This window comes from Strix uralensis, chromosome 3, assembly GCF_047716275.1.
Source record: "Strix uralensis isolate ZFMK-TIS-50842 chromosome 3, bStrUra1, whole genome shotgun sequence".
Classification (NCBI taxonomy): domain Eukaryota; kingdom Metazoa; phylum Chordata; class Aves; order Strigiformes; family Strigidae; genus Strix; species Strix uralensis.
The window spans coordinates 77,429,183-77,456,690 of record NC_133974.1 but is presented as its reverse complement, the minus strand read 5'-3'; the positions used below and the strand labels follow the sequence as shown (position 1 = coordinate 77,456,690).

Below are 27,508 nucleotides of genomic sequence, written 5' to 3'. Positions count from 1 at the left end.
TTGTTAAACTCTCTCAGTTTCTTTTATTTTATAATGAAATAATGCTGTTTCTTCTATGTTCAATCATTCAGGCTAGGGGCTCTCTTTTGGTCAACAAAACATTAAAGCCTTGACAAACCAATCATTCAGTTTCTCCCTCAATATTAGGACTGAAAAAAATGGACATTGTGCTAGAGGAATGGATTAGCTGTTTGGTTATAAGCTCAATTCCTGCCGGTCTCTTCCCCCAAATTTTAAACATCCATCTTTCAATCCCATTCATAGCTTCTAGAATGTTACTTAGGATCATCACATTGTAAGCTGTATCTGTCATTAATATTTAGAAAAGGTGTATCTCAAATACTTTTCAAAATATATTTGTGCCCTTTTTTTTTGGTTAGCAGTTAACTGACTAGTTTATACCATCAGTCCCATTTTATTAAAAGCTTAAAGCACCTACTATAGTGTGGTTTCCAAATATTAGTTGTTCTCTCCTGGATTGTGGCCTGTCAGTGACTGTGGGTTTCTTTTTCTAAGTGCTGATTAGAGTATTTTCTGAGGTCTGTATTAGGTTCTGCTGCTCTACATTATGATATTTTTACTGATTTATAAATATAGGTTATAGGATCATTTTTTGAAATTAAAGTCTTTAAAAATCTGCATAGTATTTGAACCTGAATGTCTTTTAAAAGCATATGCATATGTGAACGTAACTGTAAGACAATCTTAAAGAACAGAAACAATGTTGGTGGAACTAATTTTTTTTTTTAATTCAAGTTGCATTCCAGTTCCTTTTATAGCTTTGTTTTCAAGTTTTGAATAATGGGATTTATAAAGTATAATTTATACAGTGATTTTCCTTTTCCAATAGTTGATAAAAGTCACTTGAAATATGTTTATTTAATATTTTTTAAGCTTTGTGTTAAATTTTAAACACAAAACCAGAAAGTTCATTTAAAACCAGAAGTTCATCTAAATTCTAGCTTGTAATATAAATATAAATATAAATTGAAACATAAATTTCACTTATTTCCATTTACAGAAATGTCCATTTTATCTGTTTATAAGACATTATCACTCCCTGAATACAACCAAGAAATTTTGCTTGCAATTGTGAGTGTGCAAGTCTTGGCATTTGTAAATTCCACATATACTTCATATACTTTTTTATCCATGAAAAACTTATATTCTTTACAAATAATATAGTTTGGCAAATGCAGATTCTTGCTAAATGTAGAAGTTGGGAATTTGGATTATTTTTGAGATTTTCAAATCTCAGACATCTCTCTAGTCTCTGTCACTACAGTTTTTACAGCAAGCAAAAGTGCTTTACAGATGTTGATTTTTTAAAGTGGAAGGGTGTTGGTGAGAAGTAACTTATGTTGAAGTTAATTTCAATTATTACAGTGTTTATGTTGAAGTATTTTATTGCTAACACGAACTTCCAGTAGGGCCACTCCTACATAAAGTTCTTTAATTATGCTGAAATGTTCTATGACTTGATGTTATGTATAATCTCACTTTACCTTATTTCCCTTGTGGTAAAAATTTAATTTCTATTTTGTGAAAGTAAGATGATTGCATTCAAACTTGGAGCTCCTTGGCAGTGCAGCTATCCATATAGTCCCTGTATGGAGTGACATACTTCTTAGCTTTTCATCATTTTGCTACAAATAAAGTGTACTGTCATTCTTACTAAATATATATATGCTTATGAATGAGATGGGTGATTAAGATGAAAGCATTTCTTGCTCAAAGAGCTCAAGCTCTTTGATATAATTTTTAGCTCATCAAAGGCAGGTAAATTTGTAACATATTATTTATCATGATCTCTCTGGTCGAACCCTCACACTATTGTCACCTAGTATACCACAGCCCTTATGAAATGACAAACACTTTCTTACACTTTTTAATCAATACGTTCTGGCATCCTTGTTGAAAATTGACAATAGTTCTGTCTGTTCTCTGTTCTACATTCTTCTGGTCCAGCCCTTATCTTTCATAGCTCATCTCTGATATAGTACAGCAATTTAGCTTTATATATCCTGTCAGGGAGAATATTGGTTTCCCTCATAATTCTTCCTTTACTGTGTGCCTTTTTTTCAGACTTAAAACATAAGTGAGTTCTTAATTGTTAATTTCCTCTACTATTTTTATACCTCTTTGATCAAGTCTTTGGCTCTCATCTCCAACACTCAGCTTCTCTGCTTATGCAAAATATCTCTTTGATAGTATGCCCATTGCTCTGTCGTCTTGTTCAAAATCAACAAATCACAGTGCTGCTGCCTGATTCTTTTTCTTTGTTATGAGAGGAGCTGTTTTGAGTAGCAACTTCTTACGTTTATTGTACTCCTGCTACTGCAACTGTCCCAAAATGGTTCACAGATCCATATCCATCTATGACATTTTCTGTGCTCTGTTTTTCCTGGCAGTATCCCTTCACATGTATGACTTCAGTATTTAATTTTGTTCAGTTATGCATTCAGTATAATTATTTTTAAAAGCTTTTCATTGCCATGTTTTACCTATGCAATGTTGTTTCCCCACTAGGGTTCAGTTCTGTGTCTTCCTTTTCCCTTTCTCCTGCTGATCGCATTTCCCTACTGTCATTGTTTTCAATTGAAGAAATGCAGTAAATGAGTCAAAACTGAATGATCAGTTGAATTAATTTATTGCAAAACTGAAAAGGAATCTACAACAATGAAAAATTTAGTATAGCTAGTGAATATTAGTGTTTAACTGTCATGGATCTGATCTGTCAATAGTCTGCACCAGCTGACTCCTAGGTAGAGCACCATTAACTTTTTCCTACCTGTGTGGGGTATGTTGTGCAACTCTTGACAAGACACGGATTTCTCAAGTCTTCCCCAAGGTAGCAGCTATTCCAAAGTTGTCTCATTTCCTCTGAGAGTAGACATAGGGCAGTGGAATTATCAATTTGTATAAATGTATAAAACTTTAACAAAGTTTTAATTCCCATCTTTTCTAACTATTGCTGAAGCTTATTGCGTTTTTCAGTAATGCTTTTGAACCTAAGAAGGTGCATGTGGAATACCAAGCTGTTGCAAAATTATTGATGTTCTGTATGTTCAACCATCAAAATTGGGCCATTGCTACCAGGTGATTTGGTATATGCTTCTTTACATCAGGTGGAATCTCTTTGAAAATGTCTCTGAATATCAAAAAAGTATTCAATATAATAATATTTCTTTATAAAAGAAATATTGAGAAAAGTAAAACAATCAAAAAATTAAAAATACCTGGAAAGGTCTTACTCTATTGAATGTGCAAGGAATCAGAACTAATAAAAAGAATTAAAGCATTAGCAAAAGAACAGAAAATGAAGAGCATTTTTTAAACAACATTGGTGTACAAGTTATGATCATTTCATAATCAACATGAAGACACTTAATACTTCAAAGAATATTACTATGGGAGAAATGGTCTTTGGAAAATTAAGGTACAGTGCAGAACACAGTTTTTAAACCTTAAGATGACAGCTTGAAATTCAAACACAGGCAAGGGAATTCAAAGAATATACATAAAGATTTATAATCTAGTAATTTAAACTCATAAGACTCGCACAAAGGCCTGATAAGTATCTGCTACAACAGAGCTAAATACCTTCAGTGCTTGTGGGTTCTTGTGGGTAAAACCAAGCACATAAATATCTATACTTTAAAAGGAAAATTCGGTAAAGACTAGTGAGTCAGGATTTTTTCATGGGCAGGAGCACAGAACGCCCCCAGCAGGGGCCGTGGTCTGGGCTGCACGGAAGCAGGACTGTCCTGTGTCTTTCCCATTGCAGGCTGGAGGTCAAAATATGTTGGACCACTGGATCTGTAACTACAGATCCAAGCTACAGTCTTTCTGAAGGGACACAGCAGCACAGTGAAATGTAGTAGCAGATTACTTCCATCTCTTTCTCACATGAAATATGACAGGGGCTACACCAGCTCAGATCATAGATTCATTTAGCACAGTATCCTATTGGCAGTCCATAGCTTCTACCAGTAGCTTGTATAAAACAGTCTGGCAATGATATTTGGCAGGATGCTGTCCCACTCTTGGTCATTTTCCCTATGCCTCTTAGGATTTTGTAGACCTCTATAATATTCGCAATTAACTGTTGATTTTTTGGGCCAAAAAGTCATAGTCTATTTAAGTGACTGTGGAATGGATGCTATTGACTATCCATTCCTCCTTTTTTGTATGTTTTCAGTTCTGCCATATACTGCTCTGAGATGGAAAGGGTAGAATTGCACATGCTGTTGAAAATGGAGCACACCATGGATTTTTACAGCATTTCTACAGCACTGTTTTCTGTTGGCTGTTTTTTTTTTTCTCTCTCTATTCCTTTCTTAATAATTCCTAACATTCAATTTACTTTTTTGATTGCTACTGAGTATTGAGCTGACATTTTCATAGAACTATCTATTACAACCCCAAGATATTGTTTCTGTGTGGCAATAACTAGTCAAGACCATCACTGTTTGAGTAAAATTATTTTTCCCATGTACATTACCTTACATTTATCTACAATGAATTTCATTTTTCATTTTAGTATTAGTCACTCAGCATCCTGCATTCTTCAGTGTTTCTTCCACTTGGCCTTCATCTTTACTACCCTGCATAAAATCATATCACCAGGAAACTTTGTAGTTTCACTGTTCATTTCTCTTCTGATAGTGAATACTCAAGACCCACCACAATTTCCTTTTGGGACTGCACTGAGAAAACTGATAATTTATTCCTGACCTTTGTTTCCTGTGTTTTAACCAGTTATTTGGCCTTAAGGGAATTTTCCTTTTTATTCAGTATAAATTTTTTTGCTGTTGTTTTAGTACCTTGAATAACTTATCTTCCATAAACTTTGCTACCACATTATTTATTCCTTGGGTGCTCTGAAAAACAAACTTTTCCAGCATGTTTTGTAATAGGGTAACAGACTCTGTAACAAAGCTAACAACAATACTGTTGTTGCTGCTTGTTACCAGCCTTTCATAGTTACTGATAATTACTTTTGATATGTTAGCTTAACTATATCTGGACATTAGTTGAGTAGAACTGTGGTTTTGTATGCTGGAGGTAAGTAGAGAGCTAATACAGAGAAGCTTGGTAGGAATAACCATTATTTTGACTGAGAGTATGCTGTTATTTGAACTTGCAGTCAAAAGAAACATATCTAATTAGATACTGTGATTGCACACTAACACTAGGAATAAAATCTCAAACTAACCAAGAAAGCAAAATTTGAATTTTACATTCTGTATTGTCAAAAAGGTGGTTGCCTAAATTGTGCATGATCTCCTATGCAGATGTACCTTTGTGAAATGTCATATATTTGAACCTATAAATAAGTTGATACAATCTCATCTTGAATTTGTAAATACAGGCATCCAATCTACAAATTTAAACATAGGGTTTTTTAATTCTTTTCTTAAGTTCTGTGGTGCTTTCTCAATTAAGAAGCTGGTGATTTCATGATATTTTACCATTTCCATGATCTGTCAGTATTTTGTTTCTTGTTGGACATGATATAGGTATTTTCTGGGATATCACATGCTTGGTGTGAATAGACCAACAGGCTCTACAACTTCTTCTTCAACCTCCGTCCCTTCTTGAGTGTTTAACTGTGTCAAAGGCCAGCTGTGAAATGGGGCAGTTGTCTAACCTTGGATCAGATTTATGTGGAAAGAGGTGTGTGAGAAAGAGCTGCTGAAAGCCTTGTCAGAGGTGTCCACTTAACCCATCACTGGTGGGCCGACTGTCCTGGGAGCTGCATTTAAGCTCAGGTCCTTACCTTTGTTCCATTCCTGGGCTATGTATTTAGGTGTGCGGCATCTGGATGTATATTTTCTTGATCCTGACCTTGACTTTCTGACTTGATTTCCTGGCCTGACCTTGGACCAGCCTTATCCTTATGGACTTGCTGGTGACCACTGCTCTGTGGGTGACCATTGCTACACGTACTGCCCTGCTCACCTTGTTCAGGTGTGGTGGGTCTGAACCCCTGTTGGCCAGACCCTGGCTACGGTTTGCCATACCTCACTGTTGGCTCCTGGCTCCCCTGTCCTTCCCTTGCTGTGCTACGCCCTGGCACCTGAGCGTTCAAGATTTCTGCATGTCGAGCTGTCCAGTCATGGCTACTTCCCTAAGCATGCGGCTGTCTGTACAGAAATCTCAAGAAAGTGTGCACATTCCCAAATTCACTTGGACCAAAAGGAGGAAAACAGAGCCATGCTGGAGCTGATCAGTACAACTGGCATTTAATTTGTAAACATTGCTCAGTTTATTTGCTGCAATTGTGCCTCACTGGATCTGCTGCTCATACTGAAGCCTGCGCTGCAGGATCTGTGCCACTCATGCTTGGTTTTCTGCAGCAGGTTTGCTTCCCATTATGTGCTTAGGCTTAAACCCAGAAGTCCCTGCCTTCAACTACAAATAAGCCAGTTTCAGCCACTTGTTTTACTGCAGGTCACACTGAAGGTAAAAAGCAGCTCAGGATGGTGTTTTGCAAGGAATGTTATGGTTGGTGCATAGTGGTTTCCCCATGCATAAGGAGTACATTTTCAGGGAGACCTTTTGACACCCTTAGTCTTGAACACTTCGTGATGTACAAAGTATCACTGTTTGTGTCCCATGTATCATTTGCCAAGCTTTCAGCAGCCTCATGAAATTTTGGTGGTTTTTGTTTTTTTTCTTCCTGTATTTTGCTGTCTGGCGGAATCATCATTTTTTTCTTGTATTGCTTATGTTAATACAAACTATACTAGCTTTAGTGTTGAAGTTTACTTCTTTGTCTGAAAAGCAGAGAGCAAACTGAAGGAGAGAAGAGTATATTGTGAGAAGTAAAAGAAAGATGAAGTTTATGTAGAGGTCAGGAAAGGGAATGAGAAGTAATTACACATTAGCTGGGTAACAAGATAATGAAGGAAGAACTTGGGTGAAACATGAATGAAAGTAAAGGTAAATGAAGCTGGGGCTCAGAAAGGGAAGCAGAAGATTCTTTCATGATAAAGATTGAAAGAGGACACCTAATAAACTTTTTCCCTACCTACTCCAAATTCCAGAAATTTAAAATAGATCAAATACTATTCTTTTTGCATTTTTTTAATTAATAGAAGCCTCCTGAGATTTTTGTACACAGAATTTTTCACTGGGAAGGAAGGAGTTAGAAAGATAAAGGCCCCACTGTTGTCTTTGTCAAGTACTTCAAATATTCCATTTCTTACACAGGCATTACACCCTGTGTTTGGAATTACTAAATTCCAACTCTTTGTAATATCCTCTCTTACTTTCATTTGTAGTCCTTGTTACAATGACAAGTCCATTTCTTTTTTCTAAGTAGCTGTGTCTTCTGTATACTTTGATTACCTGAGACCCATAGACATTCTGCAAATCATACTTGAGTCTCAAGAAAGGGAATTGATTTTTTAAGGTTTAGTCTATTTAATATTGTTATCAATACTTCAAAATACCGCAGCTGTTTGTCATGAGTTCTTGTACACAGCATCACCAAGTAGGATTCATCTCACCTAATTTTAGAGGTTTGCAATGTAGATATCTCTACTAGACCTAGTAGTCCTAAATCCCCACAAGAGAAAGAGACAGACCCTTTTAGGCACAATTTATCTGACATATTTATATCTTTTTATATCTACTTTAGGATGAATTGAATCAAACCATAAAAGTGCCCGTTTTTCTCACCAGAATATAGCACAACCAGTTTAGATGAATCTAGCTGTCAAATAAATGCCATTCTCATGGTCTAAATTAGATAGGCATCATAAAGAATAAGTATCATCATCAACAGGTAGAAAAGTTTTATCAGTGTGTGCATCTGCATATATGTGCCTGGGTAGAAAGCTATGTGCTCTGTGAAATCTTTGCAGGTAACGACAGGCAGTTAGAAAAGATGAAAGGCAGAACATAATTGTATTTTTGGAAAGTGAATGGGATCTTTTAAGTCGTCTCTTTTTTTAGGTGCACAAGTGAACCTGCACACTTTTTTTTAATTTAGCTTTATGTGGAACTTTTCACTACTTTGAGACTACTGGGCTTATACTACAGATGTTTTTCCTCCTACTGTGTTGAATCAAGCAAAGTACTTAATGTGAGGACAGTTGGAAAAATACTTTTTTTTGTTTACTTCTAACTATGTATTTTTCATTATACGAGTGCAAATTGCTAAAATGGTTTGAACGGTCTCTGACAGTCAGTCTACATTTTACAAATCACAGCTAGTCTAAATGTAAATATAATGGAATCTGAAACAATGTTAGCTTTATGTAATTTTCAGTCTGTTGAAAGACTTCCTGTAGCTGTGTCCTCTTTTAAATAGCTGAGTTAAAGGAAAGACTCAGTAATCATTATCATCTATATGAAAATGCAGTTCAAATGAAAACCGTAGGTTAGCTTCTAATATCCCTATTGAGATTTTATTCACTTAAACAGTCATATGGATGATAATGGGTGTTTTTACTGATTAGAGATCTCAGGATCAGGTCTATAGTCATTATGACTAATGTTTTCTGATTAACTAGTCATGCATATCAAAATAATTGGTCTGTGCTATCACTAACATGTATAAAGCTCCCACAGCATGTTCATCATTAACAACACAGAATAAAGGAGGTAATTCAGGTCCTAAGGACCTTAAAAATCTAAATGGGGAGACAGTACAAAACACTGGGACACACATCAGAGAAAGCTACTTTCTCTTTACGTATAAAACTAAAGAGAGATAAAAGTTTTAATACTTTTTGTGATGGGATATTTGTGAGGAAATTAGCTTTGAAGAGGTAGAAAAGAGAGAGGGTGTCTCACTGGGATGAGAAGACAGGTCCTGACATTGATCATAAATGAGCAGCCTTTTGCATTCATATCTTCATAAATTTTTTCTGGCTGGTAAAATCAACATAATTAAATGAACTTGATAGAGAAAACCACCAGGCACTTTACTAAACCTAGCCTGTAATGGCTTTATCTGATGATATTTAAAAGTGAAAACCAGAAAATAGAGATTGTTTTCTGAATTCTTATTAAACCTTTTAAAGTTACACGACAACAAAGTGTGTGCCTCATATATTTACATTATACATATATATGTATAATTCACATATGTACAAGTACATATATATTCATACATATAAGCTATACATATTAGACTGGTCCCTGTTAGATGTACATTGTTTAAAAGTTACTGGAGGTGTTGGAGATATAAAATGATCAATAAATTGCTTTTGGAAGTGGAACAACAGACTGTCTATCAGACCCACTCCTCCTTTTTAACTAGGAAAATTCTATCTCAGACTTCTGATATTCAGGTCTGGGTAATTCATTGTATACTTCTCTAAAACTAAAGAGGAGAAAGCAGTTGGTCTGATCTTATACAACCTGCAGTGTGGCTTATTTGAACCTTCCTCATTTCTTTTCTATGGCTAATTTGAAGATCTACATCAATAAGCAGTAATATAGAAAATACACTAGAGAGAAAAGCAGAATCCAAATTAATAGAAAAAGATTGAGGAAGATGTTAATGGAGACCAATGAGCATGCATGAAACCTGCCATCTGTGTATCTTGGATCATTAAACTGTGAGCTCTCAACATACAGTATCAGATCAAATGACCCCCTTATTTTTTCCTTTGAGATTTTATAACTACCCATGTTGGTACTTTTCTCCTTGAATACTTGGCCTAGTGACTCTATCTCCACAACTCTTTCTCTCTGCCATTTTACTTTTATCCTTCTACAAACTTTTTCACAGCTCTTTCACACGACTTGGTCATTTCCTTAGAAGGCCGAGCCAAGGTTATGATGGTGGGCCCTAGACCTTAGACACCCTTGAATACAGAAAACTGAGGTGGAGATGGCTTACAGAAGAGTTTATGGAGAGGGTACTTAGGATATTTCTGTGCCTCCTGATGCTTTGTCTTGCTCCAGCACTTTTCTCTTGATCTTTCTCTCATCTCCCTACTCTAGTATTGCCTTCAGACACACTTTTGATATTTCTAAGTGAGAACTCATTAAGTTTCTCCAGCAGTTGCAAGCTTCACTAGAATCCTTAAGGACACTGGTAGAAAAAGTGGCAGTCAGTACCACAACATCATGTTAATTACATAGTGGTCATTATAATTCTAGCTGGGATTTATTTCTTATATATTTAAGAAGCTATTGAATATCCTATAGAATTGCATTCAGTACAGAATCAGAGAAAAATTATTGTTGTTGCTTTTCTTGACCTATCATCCATTCCTGAATAACAGGGATGCTGTCCCCCAACACTGGAGGATATTCGTTCAAAAGTTTCAAAATGGATCCTTAACCCCACCTCTGATGACTTAGCTTGAGCAATTCAGTTTACACAGGGCTTAAACTCAGGTTTTTTTAGACATTATTTCTGGATATTAGAAAGGAGATCTGATGAATTTAGGTTAATATGTTATATTACTTTATGTCTTCTGTCATGTTATTTGATTGTTAATATAGAAAGATAATAAAAATTAAAATCATTTATTTCTAACACTGTAGCATGACCTAAGGCTACAATTTATCTCATTACCAGAGCTATCTTAGTAGGTTAGCCTATGCATACTTCTGCATTGAATTCTGGAAGGTCTTTGAACCTTCAATAGCCATTCTTGATCAAAAAGTTTCTTGCTTTATGTCGTACTGCAATCTTTATCAGTTTACAGTAATTAAAGTAAAATAATTCTCAACAAAATGACAGATCCTTGTTGCACCATCTTTAAGGGTAAGAGACTCAAGATAAATGGCTTCTCAAAAGACATGCAGAGGTATCAGCTGGTGTGGGAAGGCTAGAATAGAGTGTCCAGACCAACAGATGAATCATTGATCATCAAAAGAGCCTGTTATGGGACCTCTGCCCCACAGATAAACATTTGGAATATGGACCTGAAAATTAGGATTGCTGTGACTTTACCTTCTCAGAAAAGAATAAATGCAGATATAGCACATTTGTTTTTCCCTCAGTCTTCTTCTGCCCACCAATGTATGTAACTGCAAAGAAGACTAGTAGTTATAATTTTATTTATTTATTTATGACATTAATGCTCACATTCAGTATCAGAATCAGCATTTATAAAGGGACTTCCATTCCTTTAAACTTACAGTTTGCTGTGCCTGCACATTCTAGCTGAGTGCCAGTAATATAAAATATTAATGGAAAGCTTTATGAAAGCTTATAGACCATGATTGAATGAGGAAAGACGAGGTTCTAAGGTTGGTTCTGAAGATATTTTAGTGATTACTGGCATGGTGCCATAATTACAGTTCTGGTTAATGTTGCTACATCAAAGCTGATTCATAAAACAGATTTCTTTGTTTCTATTTTTTGCAGTTCCTCTGAAAAGGGATTTAAGGGGATGCAGTCTCAGTCAAGGGCCATGCTAAAATACAGTGTGACATTAACAACTCAGTAAAGAGTTTAATGTTGGCCATCAGTATTGTACTGTATGCCGACTTATAGCATTTGTGGTTTTAATTCAGTCTTCTGTACTCCTGCTGATGCTGCTCAGGACATGTAACTGCACTTTGTGAGAATGAGATCAGCACATCTGCATAAAATGGTGAATGGATTGCTGAAAATCTCCATTTACACTTTCCTCCTAAAATCAGAACATTCCTCTTGTCATGTTGTGCCTCTCCAGCAGCCTTGCTATAGCAGACATTTCAAAACTTATTCTGGTTCTCTGAATAGATCTGTGCTGCTTAACTGCTCCAACTCATTATATTATAAATTTGTTTCCTCTGTTTTAAATTTGTGCATAGGGGATGTGTTTGGAGGTACTTTATATATTCATGAAAAAGGAAAAAAATGGAAAGTGCTAAGAAAAATGAATATTGAGCTAACATAGTCTATTTTTTCACAGAGTAAATATCAAGCTAATGCATAAGATTTATCCTCTATAGTAAATCAGCAATATGTCTCATTTTAGGCCTCTCCTATAACTGCTATTTTTTACTGCAGTATTCAGTCATGCTGATTTATGCCATACTATCCTGTGAATATTTTGCAGAGTATTATCAATAATACAATTTTATCTTTGGGTCCAGATGGAATGAGCTTAGAACACAAAGCAGGCAGAAAGCAGATTCCTGTCTCAAGTAGTCTACTGCTTGAAATAAACTTGGTATAAAAAGTGAGACAGGGACACAAGACATCAGGGAGTGGAGGACAGGATCAGGAAAGGCATCAGCCCAATTAACAAAATATTTTATTCTCTAAGGGCTCATGTACTCAGTAAGATGGTTCTGGTTGACTGGAAGGGTTTCATTAGAGTCATGGCAGGAATCCTTCTGGAGAGTAGGACTGAATTAGGACAGTCAGTAGTGGCATCATTGATCTCCTCAGGATAAGTGCTTCTACATGCGAATAGAAGCAGCAGTCTCATTAGTCTCATTAGACTGCCCGTATAAGAAATCAAAGCAACAGAAGAAGACTGGTGATAACAAAATAGATAAAGGACTCTGGTCCCACTTTCTGTGCTTGAGACCAAGTCAGGAATCATCTTGCTTATTGTGGACCTATATTAGCAATAGCATTCTTGCTTACTTAAGTCATGTAGTATTTCCTCTGAATTGTGCTAAAGGTACTGCCTTTTTGTTTATTGATTGACCTGCTGATACTGCATAGAGGAATTGCCAAAAGTAAAATTCAATCATTTGCAACTGTACTCCTCCTCATTTGCAATACCATAGTTTAGATTTTTGTTGTGGATTCTAGCTCCAATCAGGTCTAATCCAGATGTGCTCTCAGTCCTAATGTTAGGAGCCTCAGGCAAAATATGAGTGAATAGAGATCCAAATGTCCAAAATTTTGTCATATTTAGTTTGAATTCACCTCTCAACTCTGTGCCATATATTAAATAGTTCAGCATAAGCCTTTTTCTCTTTAGTTGAACTATTTTAATCTCAGAACTGTGTTTTAGACTGAACTGAGAAGTGTGCTCTCAACCTTTTGAGTTGCACTTACTCATATGAAAATTTCTGTGTGTGCAAATGTATGGATGTGTGTTAATTTTCCACAAAAACTGAATTCAGTTTAAATTCTGTTATGCTTTATGTTCTGCTATGATGATTAATATTCCCCGGGGAAGAATAATGAAAACACTTCATAGATCAGTTGACTAAAATTAGTATTGGATACATCACTGATGTATTCTTATGTAGGTTATGTTTCGGAAAACTTGAAAAAGTGTTATAAAATTTCTTCTTTCAGCAGTGGACATCTTCTTTGAAGACATCTACATACTTTTTCTTACAAACAAAGTTTTTTGGATGACATAGTTCTCTGAAGTTGCTTTTTGGAAACTAGCTGCACATTTATGTTAAGACACCTATGAGTACTTGTAACATGAAATCGATAGGCATTTTCATTGGCGGAACACAGGATCTGACCCTTATCATGTGAAAATAAAGCAAGTCAGTCATGTTTAAAAATATTATTCCAGATCATATTTACTGCAGTAACATGCTAGGATTCAAATATACCTAAAAAGTATATTGCTGACAAATGTAGGGAGAGGTAGGAGAATGGGTAAGAAGACAGTGAAAAACTTTTGATGTCAAAGGGACTGCTGTAGATTCTGAAGTTCACCACTGTTGATGGGTCAGATCTCCACAACTGTTCCTCTTGATATTGGGAAAAATCCATTAAAAACTTTATTCTGGTCACAGTTCAACTTCTGATAATAAGTTTGAATCTCTGAACTGGGAGATGTCTAGTCTAGATGAAAACCACTGTATGAGTCTACCATCATTTTTCTAAGGAAGAACAATAGCCATTCTGAAAAGTGGTTTACTTAAAACAGTAATCAGGATTGCATGTGAAATCAAATTCATTAGCATTGCCCCAGGCTTACACAATTCTCTCCCTATCATCTTCTGTTCCATAGTTTCACAGAACAGAATGCATTTCATTTCATTTTCCTTGAAAATTTACTTGGACTAATATCTTGGCAGCAGTCTACAAACTTTGCGAGGTTATACCGCTGCCAGCAAGAATAAAGAAATGGTTCCCAGTCTTCCATGAATAAAACTAAATTTTCTAAATTAAATATTTTTTTTCTTGCTGTGATATCAGTCAAACTGATTTTTGAAATTTCATCCAAGGACATTTTCATGCAATTTCAACTCACTAAAACTTGCAGCTAGACAAATTTAGACTAGAAGATGCAAATTAAGGAGAGCTGGGGTAATTAATCTCATACACCACTTGCCAAAGATTACAGTTGGTGCTCATCAGTGGTAAACTCAAACTCAAGACAGGATGCATTTTCTAGATATTATGGTGGAGTTCACCTATAGCTATTGATCAAGAAGCAGGAGTTACTGAAAGATGTTAAGAACTAGAGCAGGCAAGATAACATGATCACAATGCTGTCTTCAGGCCTTAAAATTAGTCAGCCTGGGTTTTTTATTTATCACTTATAGAGACAAGTAGAAACCTTTCATGACAGTTTGTTACTGATTTTCAGTATACATCAAATGTTGTTGTTTGCTGTTTTTTTTTCTTCCTGACAGGCGCAGCTAGTTACAACAGTTTTTATGTTTTTTGCAAAAATTTCTGTCAAGCTGTGAAACCTGGGAAACTGAGGGTCCGCTGCAGTGTATGTAAACAAGGAACACTGACGTTGGCAAGGGTAAGCTTTTTTGTTTGTTTCTTTCAAGTTTTCGGAGTATATGAAAATGATATATCTCATTTTACCTATTTGCATACGTGTGGCTATGTATATATGCATTTCTACTTAATTTTTTTCTTGTTGCTTACAACTGAGTAATTCAAAGGTTTGTGAAAATTTCACTCCTCTCCATTATTTGCAGCACACACAAGGAACACATTGCAGACTAGACCTCCAATCCTGTAAAGACATTCTTAGCTTTATATTTTAAGGACTAATGATTAACCTGGTAGTATGCACAATGTGTACAACTACATGGGTGCTAAGGAGTTGAAATTATAGATGCTTGTCCAAAGCTTGGAGCAGTTGTTAAGGCCACAGAAAAACCTGAATTCAGGTCTTGATTGTGACCATTGTGGAATGAGATAAGGAGGGATTAAGTGGCTGGGCAGTTGAGAATATTAATCTCTTCAGCCTAGTTGCCACATGTAAAGTCAAGGAACAGTTATCGTGCCAGAACAGAAAGTTAATAGGAGGTCTGTCAAGCTTGGTTTGCATCCTAAAATGGGAGAGTGTTGTTTGACTTGAATGTGCAGTAGTGTAAATTTTAGAATTTTTTTTTTGTCTAAGTGATGCTGAATTTCACTGCTTTTGCTACTTGGGAAATGAGTGTCCTTCCTATCTCATAAATCACAATGTTTGTCAACTGAGTTTGTTACGTGAGCAGCTTAGGTTTTGCAGGAGTCTGAGCCTTACCATGCTATAGATTGAAGGAAGGCGGGGGGAGCTTTCATATTTGGCACATTTAAGTGTTTTAATTGTCTTTGGCTGTGGTTTAAAGTGGTTTATTTCAGCTACATGTCCTTGATGTAGCCCAATGCTTCAATGTCTTTACACCTAATAGCACCGTGAGACCCTTTAAAAACCCAATTCTTATATTCTCATTGAAAAGAATAAACTGTAGCAATGCTTATACACATCTAATTCAAAAAGCTACAACAACAAACCTCCTCAAGCTCTGCTGCTATTTTGGAATTACCTGACTATCTCTCATTATTTCAGAGGCTTGGTAGTGTTGCATTTTGTGGTGTTCCAAATGAACACATCTAAAGGGATTTGTTTTCTCCCAGAAGTTACATTTAAACATTGATGATTAGTATAGGCTTGAATCATATATAAGATACACAAGAAGTTGCCATAGATGTGCATTTCTAATGGTGTAATATTTAGGATGGATAAAAACACAGATGACATTGTATTCAGCTTGCATACAAGCAGTCAGAGCTGCTGAAAGACATTGCTGTTACCACTGGATGAGTTTGAACCTTGTGTATTGCATTGACAGCACACAACATGTGTCCTTTGTTAGACGCAGTGGCTTCCCACTTTTGGAAATGATGACTTTCACACCTGTGTCGTTTGGTTTGGAATTGTTATGTTCCTTGTATTAAGTAGACCTAAGTAAATTTTCAAACTCTTCAGTCTTTTCAGTATCTGCTAAATAGAGTTCATTTTGGAGACTTAAAAAATCCCCAACCTCTTTATTGTCTCCCAAGAATTCTTCATAACTCCACAATAAAAACTCTGTTGTAAAAAGTTCCAGTATGGCCTATTTGTATCTGATTGTCTGGAATATACACGAGCCTACATTCTTTTGGCAAATACAGGATCAATAGCACAATAAATATACACAAGCATGAGCAGAGTGCAGCTACTTCTTCTTTCTATTAGCATATTTTACGGTATATATGAAAAGAAAGTAGATGGAAACTCATAGTGGAAACATTTGTGATTTTCAGGATTGATTCAAAAAATCCCAGCTTTCAGAAGATTTGAGAAGGTATTTCAGCATAAAAGTACAAAAGAGAAAAGGGAAGTATCTTTTAGAGAGGATCAAATTATAATTTTTGTCTGGTTTAGTTTTTTAATAATACTTGTCTATGAAAATAATTTATACTTAAGGTTCTTATTACTTTCTCCCCAAACCAAAATCTGCTGTTACTCTTTTCCTCTCAAATTCAAGTGGAAAACGGTAGTTAAGAACAGTGCTGTTCCAGTAGTTTGGGCTGGCAGTCCTCAAGACTTCCAAAATGCAATATGTGCAATATGGGCACACTTATTGCCATGAATGTGCTATGCAACTGTCAGTTTGTTTTATAAATACATACTGTCTACCTCAGTCCTGTGGTTATGGAAATTAGGTGCAGATTTGGCATGCGCCTAGCCTTGTAACCATGTAACTTTCTGGTCCATCTTCCATGGAGACAGAAAATAATTCCAGCTGAGGAAGCTTGAAATATATACTAAGCCCTGTTTATTTTTCACTACAGTGTAGACACCTCTCTGCATTAATGCTAGGCAAAAGTGTGGTCTTCCCAGCAAGTGCGTTATATCTACTCTGCTTTCTTCAATGCATTTCAGTCTACAGTAGGCAAGTTATGTCAGGCTGAAAACATTACTGTCAATCACTTGACTTTTGTGCACATTTAAAAAAAACCAAAAACGTGCAAGCTAGTATATTCCCCCAAACTCTCTATCTTTCCCTTCCATTCCCACTGGACTATGCCAATGATTGCTGATAGACACCTCTACTGGTACTACAATTATTTTCCTTTTATAGAGAAATTAGTCAAAATAAAGTTGACATAAGCAAACTATTAAAAAGCTTGTCTGTACCACCATACTACAGATTTGTCAGCAAAACCATTTTTTTAGGGTCTTTTTTTTTCCAATTCACCATAAACTGTGCCTGACCTTTGCACAGCAACACAGCAAGTTTCCTGAGAAGCTCTTCTGTGCCATAAGCAGCAAAGCACCATGTAAGCCAGCATTTGTTACACTAATTCTTTTATTGAGATGAAAGTGAATACCTATGTAAAACCCACACAAAGCTTTGGGCAGCCTTAACTTACTCTACATGTTAAGTCCTCTTCCTACCTAAACCACAAGTGACCAACCTAATTAAATTGAGCTTTGTTTTTTCATGGTGTGTTGACTGACATTTTAAAATATTACTTATTCATTTAACCAGTCTTATTCTAAAACCTTATTTAACTGTCATGCCTATTTGCATAGCATTATTTTAATGTATGATGCTCAGAGTAAATTTATGATACCATATTTCTATGAAATTAAAGAGCCCACTGTTTTTATTTTTACCAAAGACATCAATCTAAATATTAAATTTGTAATTTTCCAGTTGACACGTCGGTTGGCGTTTTATGAACGTTTCATGACCTAATGCTTGATGGGAGATATATACCAGACTGATTTAATTATAAGAAAACATCAGTCACTGCAAAAGTATCACCTCTCCCTAGTTTCTCTAATTAATCAAGCACAAAAGCATGCCTTGGAAAGATTGTAGTGTGGGAGTCTTATGCAGACCACCTACAAGTGTGCCAGCAACTTTCTTCAAATAGCTCGAAAATTTTAGTCATTAGTTTCACACAGTTTTATATTTTTTGTTGCTTTTAAGCTTTTAAAAATATGTATTTCATATACATACAATGCTGCAGTTTGTTTCAGTAGCCATGATTGAGATTTTCTTTCCAGCAAAAAAATGAAAAACACCAAAAAAACTGATTATAGCAGTCACATTTACAGTTCTTTTTTTGGAGCCATAGCAGTGTTAACATTCACAGTGTTAACACTATAATGAAAAGGAAAATGCATATCTGCAAATGGAAGGCTTGATTCTGCAAACTGGTATACACCAAGCTATGCACATAAAGCACACTTTTTCAGTGTAACCGACTCTGTGACATACTCCTGGTATGGAAGACAGTAACATTTGACTCAGTATCTATTTGTCATAATCCAGAATTCAACCAGAGTAAGAATCTGGGTTGAAGTGCGGTAAGTAGACTTCAGGTCTTCACACTCAGCCACTGGCACTAAGGTGAGGCCATTTCTGTTGTGGGGACTCATGACTCATTACTATTTGGTATTTCTTCACATTAAGTCCTTGGTACTACTGGTTGAGTTTTCAATATATCCTCTATTACAAGCACCAAAGGCGTTTTGCACAGCTTCTTCTGTAGTTTTCAAGTGTTCCTTATAGATCACATCATTATTTCAGATCTTTTCAGACATGGGAAGTTATATTTGGATCTGATTTAACTCTGTGCAACTGAGATGAGACTTAGTTTCTGGCACTGACAGCACATCTGGATTTTATTCAGTGGCTGGTGCAGACAGTCCTGCTGTTGTCCCTGCCCCCTGTACTCCAGAGGAGTCTCCTGTGTTCATGGGTTTTGTTAAACTATCTCTGCCACAGAACTGCTCTTTCATCTTTTGTCATATTAGGGATATTGCTTTCATCTATTGGTTTTCATCTTAAAACTAACAAAGAAATGGACATTTGCTGAATTTTATTTCTCTGGCACCATGAAAAGCTTATCATTTAGGTAGCTTGTCAGTTAGCATAGGCTGTGTGGTACATCACAGTTCTGCAAGGGAAAAGCATTAGTATCTTTCCAGTGCCTTCCACTATGGCAAATAACAGGTCATAGCCAGTTTAAGTGGCCTTCCTAATACATGATAGTGTAGTATTTTGAATCTGATACTTTCATATTTCCTAGGAAGAGAAAGATCTTTAATACAGCCATTTGCTTCAAATTCTTACTTCCTAACTCTGTTTTAATAGTGTTTTTTAAGGAGGGTGTTTTCTCTTAAATGAATATTAACTTAGCAGAGATTTTCAGTAGTATAAAATAAAAAGGCAGTTTACTTTTGATCTCTGTTTGTTGGGTTTTTTTAATATATCATTGTGCAATTCCATTCCACAGTGTACTACCTCTCACCACTGCTCATTTCAGTTCACATATTTTTCCTGGAATTCATTACTTGTATACCTGGCTCAGTGACAGAGAAAGAGAGGAGTACTGCTCACTGCATCGAGTCAGGCTGACTGAAAGGGACAAGTAGCACCTCTGCAATTACCTAGCTCTTACTGCTGCTAAGTCAGCTTCTCCCCACTGCTGGTTACTGCTGCTGGAGTAATATTGCAAGCAGGTTACAAAAAATCAATTTGTCCTTTGAAGCTAAACTGCAAAATAAACTCCACCCAGTGGAGTGTGATGTGATGAAGTGTGATCTCATTCAGAGGCTGGGGAGATAATAAAAATGCAATTGAATTTTTGAGACTGGATGACAGGTTTTTGTCTCTCCAAAATTACATGTTTTCTGTGAGGATAAAAATTTTTTGATACATCTTAGCTAACACATGACAAACACTGTGTGTTAAAATACTTCTATTGAATACCGTGCATAGGAAAGTTACCATTGTAATGTGTGCTCCTTGGTCAAACCAACAAATGTGAAGCAATTACTTATTGTTGAGTCCCTGCTAATGAATGTGTTAGTACAAAAATAGCTTAATTTGCCTTCATTTGGCCGACAAAAGTAGTACTTACAGGAAATTATATGTATTCAGTATATGTGCTTCTTTCTACATAAATAATGAAAAATGTCTCAATTCTGACATCTAAATTACCACCACTGGGCACTGATGTTAATGCTGTTTTGAGAAGACCAGTGAAGAGAAAAAGAGTTCTTGGAACTATTTTTTTCCAGGGTTTCCACAGATTGAGGAAATCCTCCTGCATTAGTTATATTGTCAGCATACTTAAACATAAGCCTTTTTTTTTTTTTCCCCAGCAAGCCAGTGTGTTTTTAGAGTGCGTGAACATCTTACAATACAGATGTTATTCTGTTGTGTAGCCCAAGCCCAGCTGTACCAGGATGCCAGAGAGAAATTTGGCATATTCTGATCCTCTCCCTACCTGCTACACAGGCAGATGTACTCTTTTGTGCACTCGTTTCTCTCATGACCTGATCTGATAGTGTCAGACCTGCTGAATATGAACTGCTGAGACTTGTAGTGCAGAACTATATTATGATAATAAGTGGTTGTGGTTCATGCCCAATTCCATGCTAAAGTAGATACAAAACCTTGATCTATCATGTCCATTAGATAATCTGTACAGTTTCCACTAAGTCAGAAAGGGATAGCAAAGGAGAATCTATCACTAATTGGCCTGACGAAGGAGGCCAATATTTTTAGTATTTTTACTGTAGTTCCACAGGTACCATCCTCATAAGGAGTTTTTGTCATCCACTTTTCCTTATTGCTCTGCTATTGCTTGCAGTGACTTGGTGCAGGGCATCAGCATTCAATAAATGTCGTGCTGAGCTGACCCAGAATCCAGAATTACTGGTGGAACTTTCCAAAGAATGATTGCATGGGGTCTACAGGTCTGATTCTGCCATTGCTCAGCCAGTGACTTCATTGCTTTTAGTAATATGAATATCAGAAGAAAAAAAGTCCATTTTCTTTGATGATATGTTAGATTCTGCTAAATCCAGCCATACCCTGGGGAGGCTGCTTCAACAAATGTTCCTGAGGACTGCTTAAGATACTGTGTCACTTATAGGAGTAAGAAAATTCAACATTGGGTGACTGCAAAATTATTTTATAACCGTTTTATTCTTTCTTCTCCACTTCTTTCTTTGGCTCTGAGTTGCAATTCACACTGAACTCATTTAAGGACAGCCTCATTCTTGCACTTGCCTTACATAGTGACACTACCATTGAGGCTGACTCCCAAAGTGCTACACTCCATCTGAAGAGAGTTGGGAGGGTTCAGAAGACTTGATACAGTTTTATTCAGGCTTTTGGCTACCTCTTTCATTTTTTTTCCAATATCCCTTAAGACAAATTTCACTATATTGGACATTGATTTTTAAATTTATGTATATACAGTAAATGAAAATAAATGCATACTTGATTTATGAAGAAAATTATTCCATCCATTCCAAAAGACAGGAACAGCAATTCTTTGATGCAAAATAAACTTTGCAAAGGAAACAGATATGCCTCTGTGTTGAAAAAATAACATATAGGGTTTTTTTCATTGTAATGGGATAAGACAGTATGTTTTAACTTCTAATTCTATTGGAAACTCTGAGATATCTGTGCATGATTTATAATCTTTATTGCAGTATGTGTTTTCAGTGAGATTACACATTATAAAGTGTCTTAAAAGCTGGAAAAAAAATACCAATTATTAGAAAGAGGGAAAATTACTTCAGTGTTATGTACCACTTCAAATCATGCTGTGAAATAAAACTGCCCTTTAATGTGGAGCCTAAAGTGGGTTTCTCCAGTCAGGGTGACAACAGTCATAAATGAAAAGGAAAACAGTTACCAAATGTACTTCCAGATTAGCTTTTACATGAGTCTGAACCAAATGTCTCATGAACTCTTTTGCCAGGGAAGATAGATGTGTGCCTAGGAATATAGATGGTGTTTAGTGTATTCTGTCCTCGTAGTTGCTGTGATATCACAGAAGCACAGACTCACAGAATGGTTGAAGCTGGAACGGATCTCTGGAGGTCATCTGGTCTAACCTCCCCGCTCAAGCAGGGCCACAATGGGCCAGTTGCCCAGTACCATTTCCCTTTGAATATCTTCAAGGATGGAGACTCCACAGCTTCTCTGTGCAACCTGTGCCAGCACTCAGTCACCCCCACAGTAAAAAAGTTTCTCCTTAAGGCTCAGACAGCACCTCCTGTGTTTCAGTTTGTGCCCATTGCCTCTGGTCCTGTCACTGGGCACCGCTGAAAAGAGCCTGGCTCTGTCTTTACATCCTCCCTTCAGATATTTATACACAGTGGTGAAAACACCCCTAATGTATATTTCAGTATGTCACTGAAAGCCTGGGACTAGCAAAAAATACCATGCTCAGGGTAACACCCGTTTCCTCCAAAATATTTGTTGCATTTGAATTTCTTTTGTGTAACATTGCACATTCTCTGAATTGTAATCAAGGATCCTTTGAAAAAGAGACCCTGTATTTCATAAGTCTTACTTCTCCTGAAATCCTTAGAAATGTGGAGCACTTACCATTGGGTGGCAAGGGATCATGTATACATGTAGATCAGATGGTGGACTTTATCTGTTTCATTCTTTAATAGGTCTTGTGCTATTTCTATTAATGTTTTTAATATCTTTTTGTTTGGATGTATATACCTTTGGGAAAAAAAAAGGGGGGGGGGGGGGGGGGAATACCAACAGATGTGATAAGTATGCCTTATTTGGCTTTAGTTTGGGCTGATCTTGGGGGCAAAACTGTAACCAGAGAGGGACCGCTCTTTCCCTCTTCTGGCATATGCACAGACAATATGACTGCAAAAGGGTGTCATGTTGGCCAGTGAAATGAAAAGTTATCATATTTTTAGCTTACATCTTTTGACATATTGATGATTGGCAACTCTGCCACCATTGTCTTAACAGTGTGTAAAGACAGCCTTCTCTCCGTGCAGTAACTCCTCCCCTCACAAAGGAAGTCCCTCTCTCTAAAGTTTCTTAGCCTTTTATGTTGAAAGGAGATACAATGAACGTTTGTCAGCATTTTAAACATTAGAGCTATATCTACTCGACATCTTAAGCTGTATGTGTAGGTAAATCCTTCTTGGTCTCCCCTTTATATCTATGTATCTATATATCTTTTGGATCCCTTTTTCTAGTCAATAAGACCATAATGTGCTGTGGATGTGTTAATGGAATGTATTACAGTACAAACAAATCTTGGACTGCGACAGTGGGGTTTTTTTAATATGGCAGCTGCCACTGAGATTCAGATGTCCCAGTGCATAACTCTCCTAATTTTCTTTCTTTATTAAAGTACAGCCAAACGTCTGTCTTCCCAGTATTATTCCTTAGATAGCTGTGGGTACAGAGAGCTCATGCTTGCACTACATTATTTCAACATTTTTCATAATGATTAATATTAAACAATTCTAAAAGGTCAGTAACTTTTTCCTAATTTTTACGGTGCTGGAATATCCGATGCACCAGCTGGCCTAGGAGGAAAAAGTAACCATATTTACTTAAGGTATTTTGGTAGCAAAATTAGCAAATGGCACACTGTTTTCTTAAACGTGTACCTTCATCGCTGTTAAGAAGCTGATGCAATTTCTAAATTATTATTATTATTAATATTTTGTTTTTAATTACTGATAATTAAAGTGATTAATTAAAAACAGATTAAAGTAGCTGTTTACCACTAAAAGAACTATAAACAGGTCTCTATTCTACCTCACTGTGGAAGAACCCCCTCCGAATCTGTACATTTTTGCCTCATGTCTGAGTTTGTGGGTTTTTTTCTGGTTTTGGAATGAATTGTAACTAAAATATAAGTAAAAACTCAGACTTCTGTAACGGCAATATCATCTAACTTTAAGTTATATTGATTAGTCTTGTTTGGATAGACATGTGATCTAAAGGTATTAAAGGTCAAACTCATTATACCTTTCCTTAGAGCTTCATTAGTGTAAAACCTCTTTAACATGATAGAACCACAACCATGGTAGTTATATTAATTTAACTTTCTTGATAGAAGTATGCAGTGTTCTAATGAAGGTTTTCCCCCTCTTCGTGGGGGTGTTGACCAGTTAGTAATCCACAGATAAATTTTTAGTATTCATTTAAGTTTTTCTGCTGTAAGCAGCTGGACAAAACAGAATCACAGAATCACAGAATCACAGAATCACACAATCAGCTAGGTTGGAAAGGGCCTTGAAGATCATCTAGTCCAACCATTAACCTAACACTGACAGTTCCCATCTACACCATATCTCTCAGCGCTATGTCGACCCGACTTTTAAACACCTCCAGGGATGGGGACTCCACCACCTCCCTGGGCAGCCCATTCCACTGCCTAATAACCCGTTCTGTAAAGAAATGCTTCCTAATATCCAGTCTAAACCTTCCCAGGTGCAACTTAAGGCCATTCCCTCTTGTCCTATCGCTTGTTACTTGGTTAAAGAGGCTCATCCCCAGCTCTGTGCAACCTCCTTTCAGACAGCTGTAGAGGGCGATGAGGTCTCCCCTCAGCCTCCTCTTCTCCAGACTAAACAACCCCAGTTGCCTCAGCCGCTCCTCGTACGACATGTGCTCCAGACCCTTCACCAGCTTCGTTGCCCTTCTCTGGAGATGCTCGAGTAATTCAATGTCCTTTTTGTAGTGAGGGGTCCAAAACTGAACACAGTAATCGAGGTGTGGCCTCACCAGTGCCGAGTACAGGGGTAAGATCACTTCCCTGTCCCTGCTGGCCACGCTATTGCTGATACAAGCCAGGATGCTATTGGCCTTCTTGGCCACCTGGGCACACTGCTGGCTCGTGTTCAGCTGGCTGTCAATCAACACCCCCAGGGTCCCTCTCTGACTGGCAGCTCTCCAGCCACTCCTCCCCAAGCCTGTAGCGCTGCTGGGGGTTGTTGTAGCCAAAGTGCAGCACCCGGCATTTGGCCTTATTGAAACTCCTACAGTTGGCCTTAGCCCATCGCTCCAGCCTGTCCAGGTCTCTCTGCAGAGCCTCCCTACCCTCGAGCAGATCAACACTCCCACCCAACTTGGTGTCATCTGCAAACTTACTGAGGGTGCACTCGATCGCCTCGTCTAGATCATCAATAAAGATGTTAAACAGGAGTGGCCCCAAAGTCGAGCCCTGGGGGACACCACTTGTGACCGGCTTCCAGCTGGATTTAACTCCGTTCACCACATCTCTTTGGGCCCGGCCATCCAGCCAGTTTTTTACCCAGCGAAGCATGCGATCATCTAAGCCTAGAGCAGCCAGTTTCTTGAGGAGTATGCTGTGGGAAACGGTGTCAAAGGCCTTAGTAAAGTCAAGGTAGACAACATCCACAGCCTTTCCCTCATCCAATAAGCAGGTTGCCCTGTCGCTGAAGGAGATCAGGTTTGTCAGGCAGGACCTGCCTTTCATAAACCCATGCTGACTGGGCCTGATCATCTGTTTGTCCCACATGTGTTGTGTGATGGTACTCAGGATGAGCTGCTCCATCAGCTTCCCGGGCACCAAAGTCAAGCTGACAGGCCTGTAATTTCCCGGATCATCCTTCCGACCCTTCTTATAGATGGGCGTCACATTGGCCAATTTCCAATCTGTCGGGACCTCCCCGGTCAGCCAGGACTGCTGCTAAATGATGGAAAGCGGCTTGGCGAGCACCCCAGCCAGCTCCTTCAGCACCCTCGGGTGTATCCCATCCGGTCCCATAGACTTGTGTGTGTCTATGTGATGTAGCAGGTCACTGACTCTCTCCTGGATTGCGGGTGGGTCGTTCTCCCAGTCTCTGCCTTCTGGCTGAGGAGGCTGGATTCCCTCAATACAACTAGTCCTGTTATTAAAGACTGAGGCAAAGAAGGCATTAAGTACCTCAGCCTTCCCCTCATCACTTGCTACCAAGTTTCCTTCAGCATCCAGCAGGGGATGGAGACTCTCCCTGGTCTTTCTTTTGCTATTGACATACTTATAGAAACATTTCTTGTTATCTTTGATTGCTGAAGCCAGATTAATTTCCAGCTGGGCTTTAGACCTCCTGAGACAAGACATCCTTGGTTCCCTGTAGTAATTGCCTTATGTTTAAAGCTTGATCCTTCTGTGGAAAAAAGGCCATTTGAGTTCAGTGGTATATCCTGAATATAGAAGGGTTTTATGTTTGTTTTGGGGTTTTTTGATAGATAGCAAATGCTTCTGTGTTAAGAACTTCATTATATTAGAAGAGGGTTGAGGTTTTTTTCTGTTTAACTAAACAAATATAAACATAGAACCCTGTAAATTTTCTAGACTTTATTTGGAGAACCCGTTCTTTGGCAAGAGCTCAGAACATGGATTTACTATTATATGGGACTTAATGGTTTAACTGGTTTTGTTAAAAGCAGAAATAAAATTGCGGGGGCTCTGTAATAAGTATGAAGCATATTTTGGAACTGACTTGCAGGGAAATATTCTAGGAGTCTATTCAGGTAAATATCTCAGTTTAACTGAACTAGCCTGCTTTTGTCAAGACAATACACATAGACTTTTCAGACAAGGGAAAATACTTTGACTGGAAAGAAGATTTTAAAGTTTTTTCTAGGCAAAGCAATATACTTCCTAGAGTGGGTACAACTACCTCACAACTCTATAAATTCAAATAGTTACGAATGAGAACAATCTGTCCTGGTATAAGCAATTTTTTTAAGCTACATGTATAATGGCAGCCATCATAGGGTTGCTGTATTGTATGAATGATGTTAAAATGGCATAGTTAAAATGTCACAAATTTTGGACATAGACACACTGGATTAATTAATGAAGTTTTTCAAGCAAGAAGTGGTTGAATATATTGGACTTGATAAAATATCTGATAGCATTAGATTTTTAAAAAGAAATCTCTCCATGGAAAGATTTTTATTAAAATAAAGTTTCAGGCTACGTCTCTTAAGACAGTCAGAGAACAAACAATACTGAGAGGCTGATCTCCAAAAACTATTCAGCCAAAACCACTGAATACCTGAATCTAAGCCTCATGTTGTTCATATATACAGGCTTTTAATCTTATGTTTTGGGAGGAAGATAAAAATACTAACTGCAACTATAAAGACATTTCCTATCCCATCTTGAAATTCCTGGCATTGATGGCAAGTTTAAACATTTTAGACTTTACAACAATAGTCTTGCTCAAGCTTTAACTAGTACCCTGTGATCAAACTGTGCCTTGCTATTTTTACCAATACTTAAAAGCAGTTTCCTGCACTGTGGCTCCTAAACTGTGATATCTGTACACTAGCTCGATGCAAGCATTAACTGTTCTTGTGGCTGCCTCTACTCATGGTGATACTTTAGCAAACTAAGTTTGGGTACGCTTGCCAAGGTCAGTGTGTCTTTCTGGTTAAGATAGCTGTGCACACTGTCATAAAAGATGAGCAAAGAGAGTATCAGTGCTATTTTTGCTTAGATTTGAGCTGCATGTGCTCATCAGCTGTTTGTGATGGAAGCATTTTGCAATTGTTTTGAATTTGTCTGTATATCCCC

The 27,508-nt window shown here is 37.2% G+C and overlaps 1 protein-coding gene across 2 annotated transcripts in view; it reads left to right on the top strand.

The window, feature by feature from the left end:
• The window catches only part of PRKN (parkin RBR E3 ubiquitin protein ligase), an 809,695-nt gene that overhangs the window by 285,670 nt on the left and 496,517 nt on the right, over positions 1-27,508 (top strand). For both annotated transcript variants that reach the window (XM_074862988.1, XM_074862987.1), the window contains exon 5: positions 14,530-14,648. In XM_074862988.1, the coding sequence (XP_074719089.1) occupies positions 14,530-14,648 (119 nt within the window). The remainder of the gene's footprint in view (positions 1-14,529; positions 14,649-27,508) is intronic.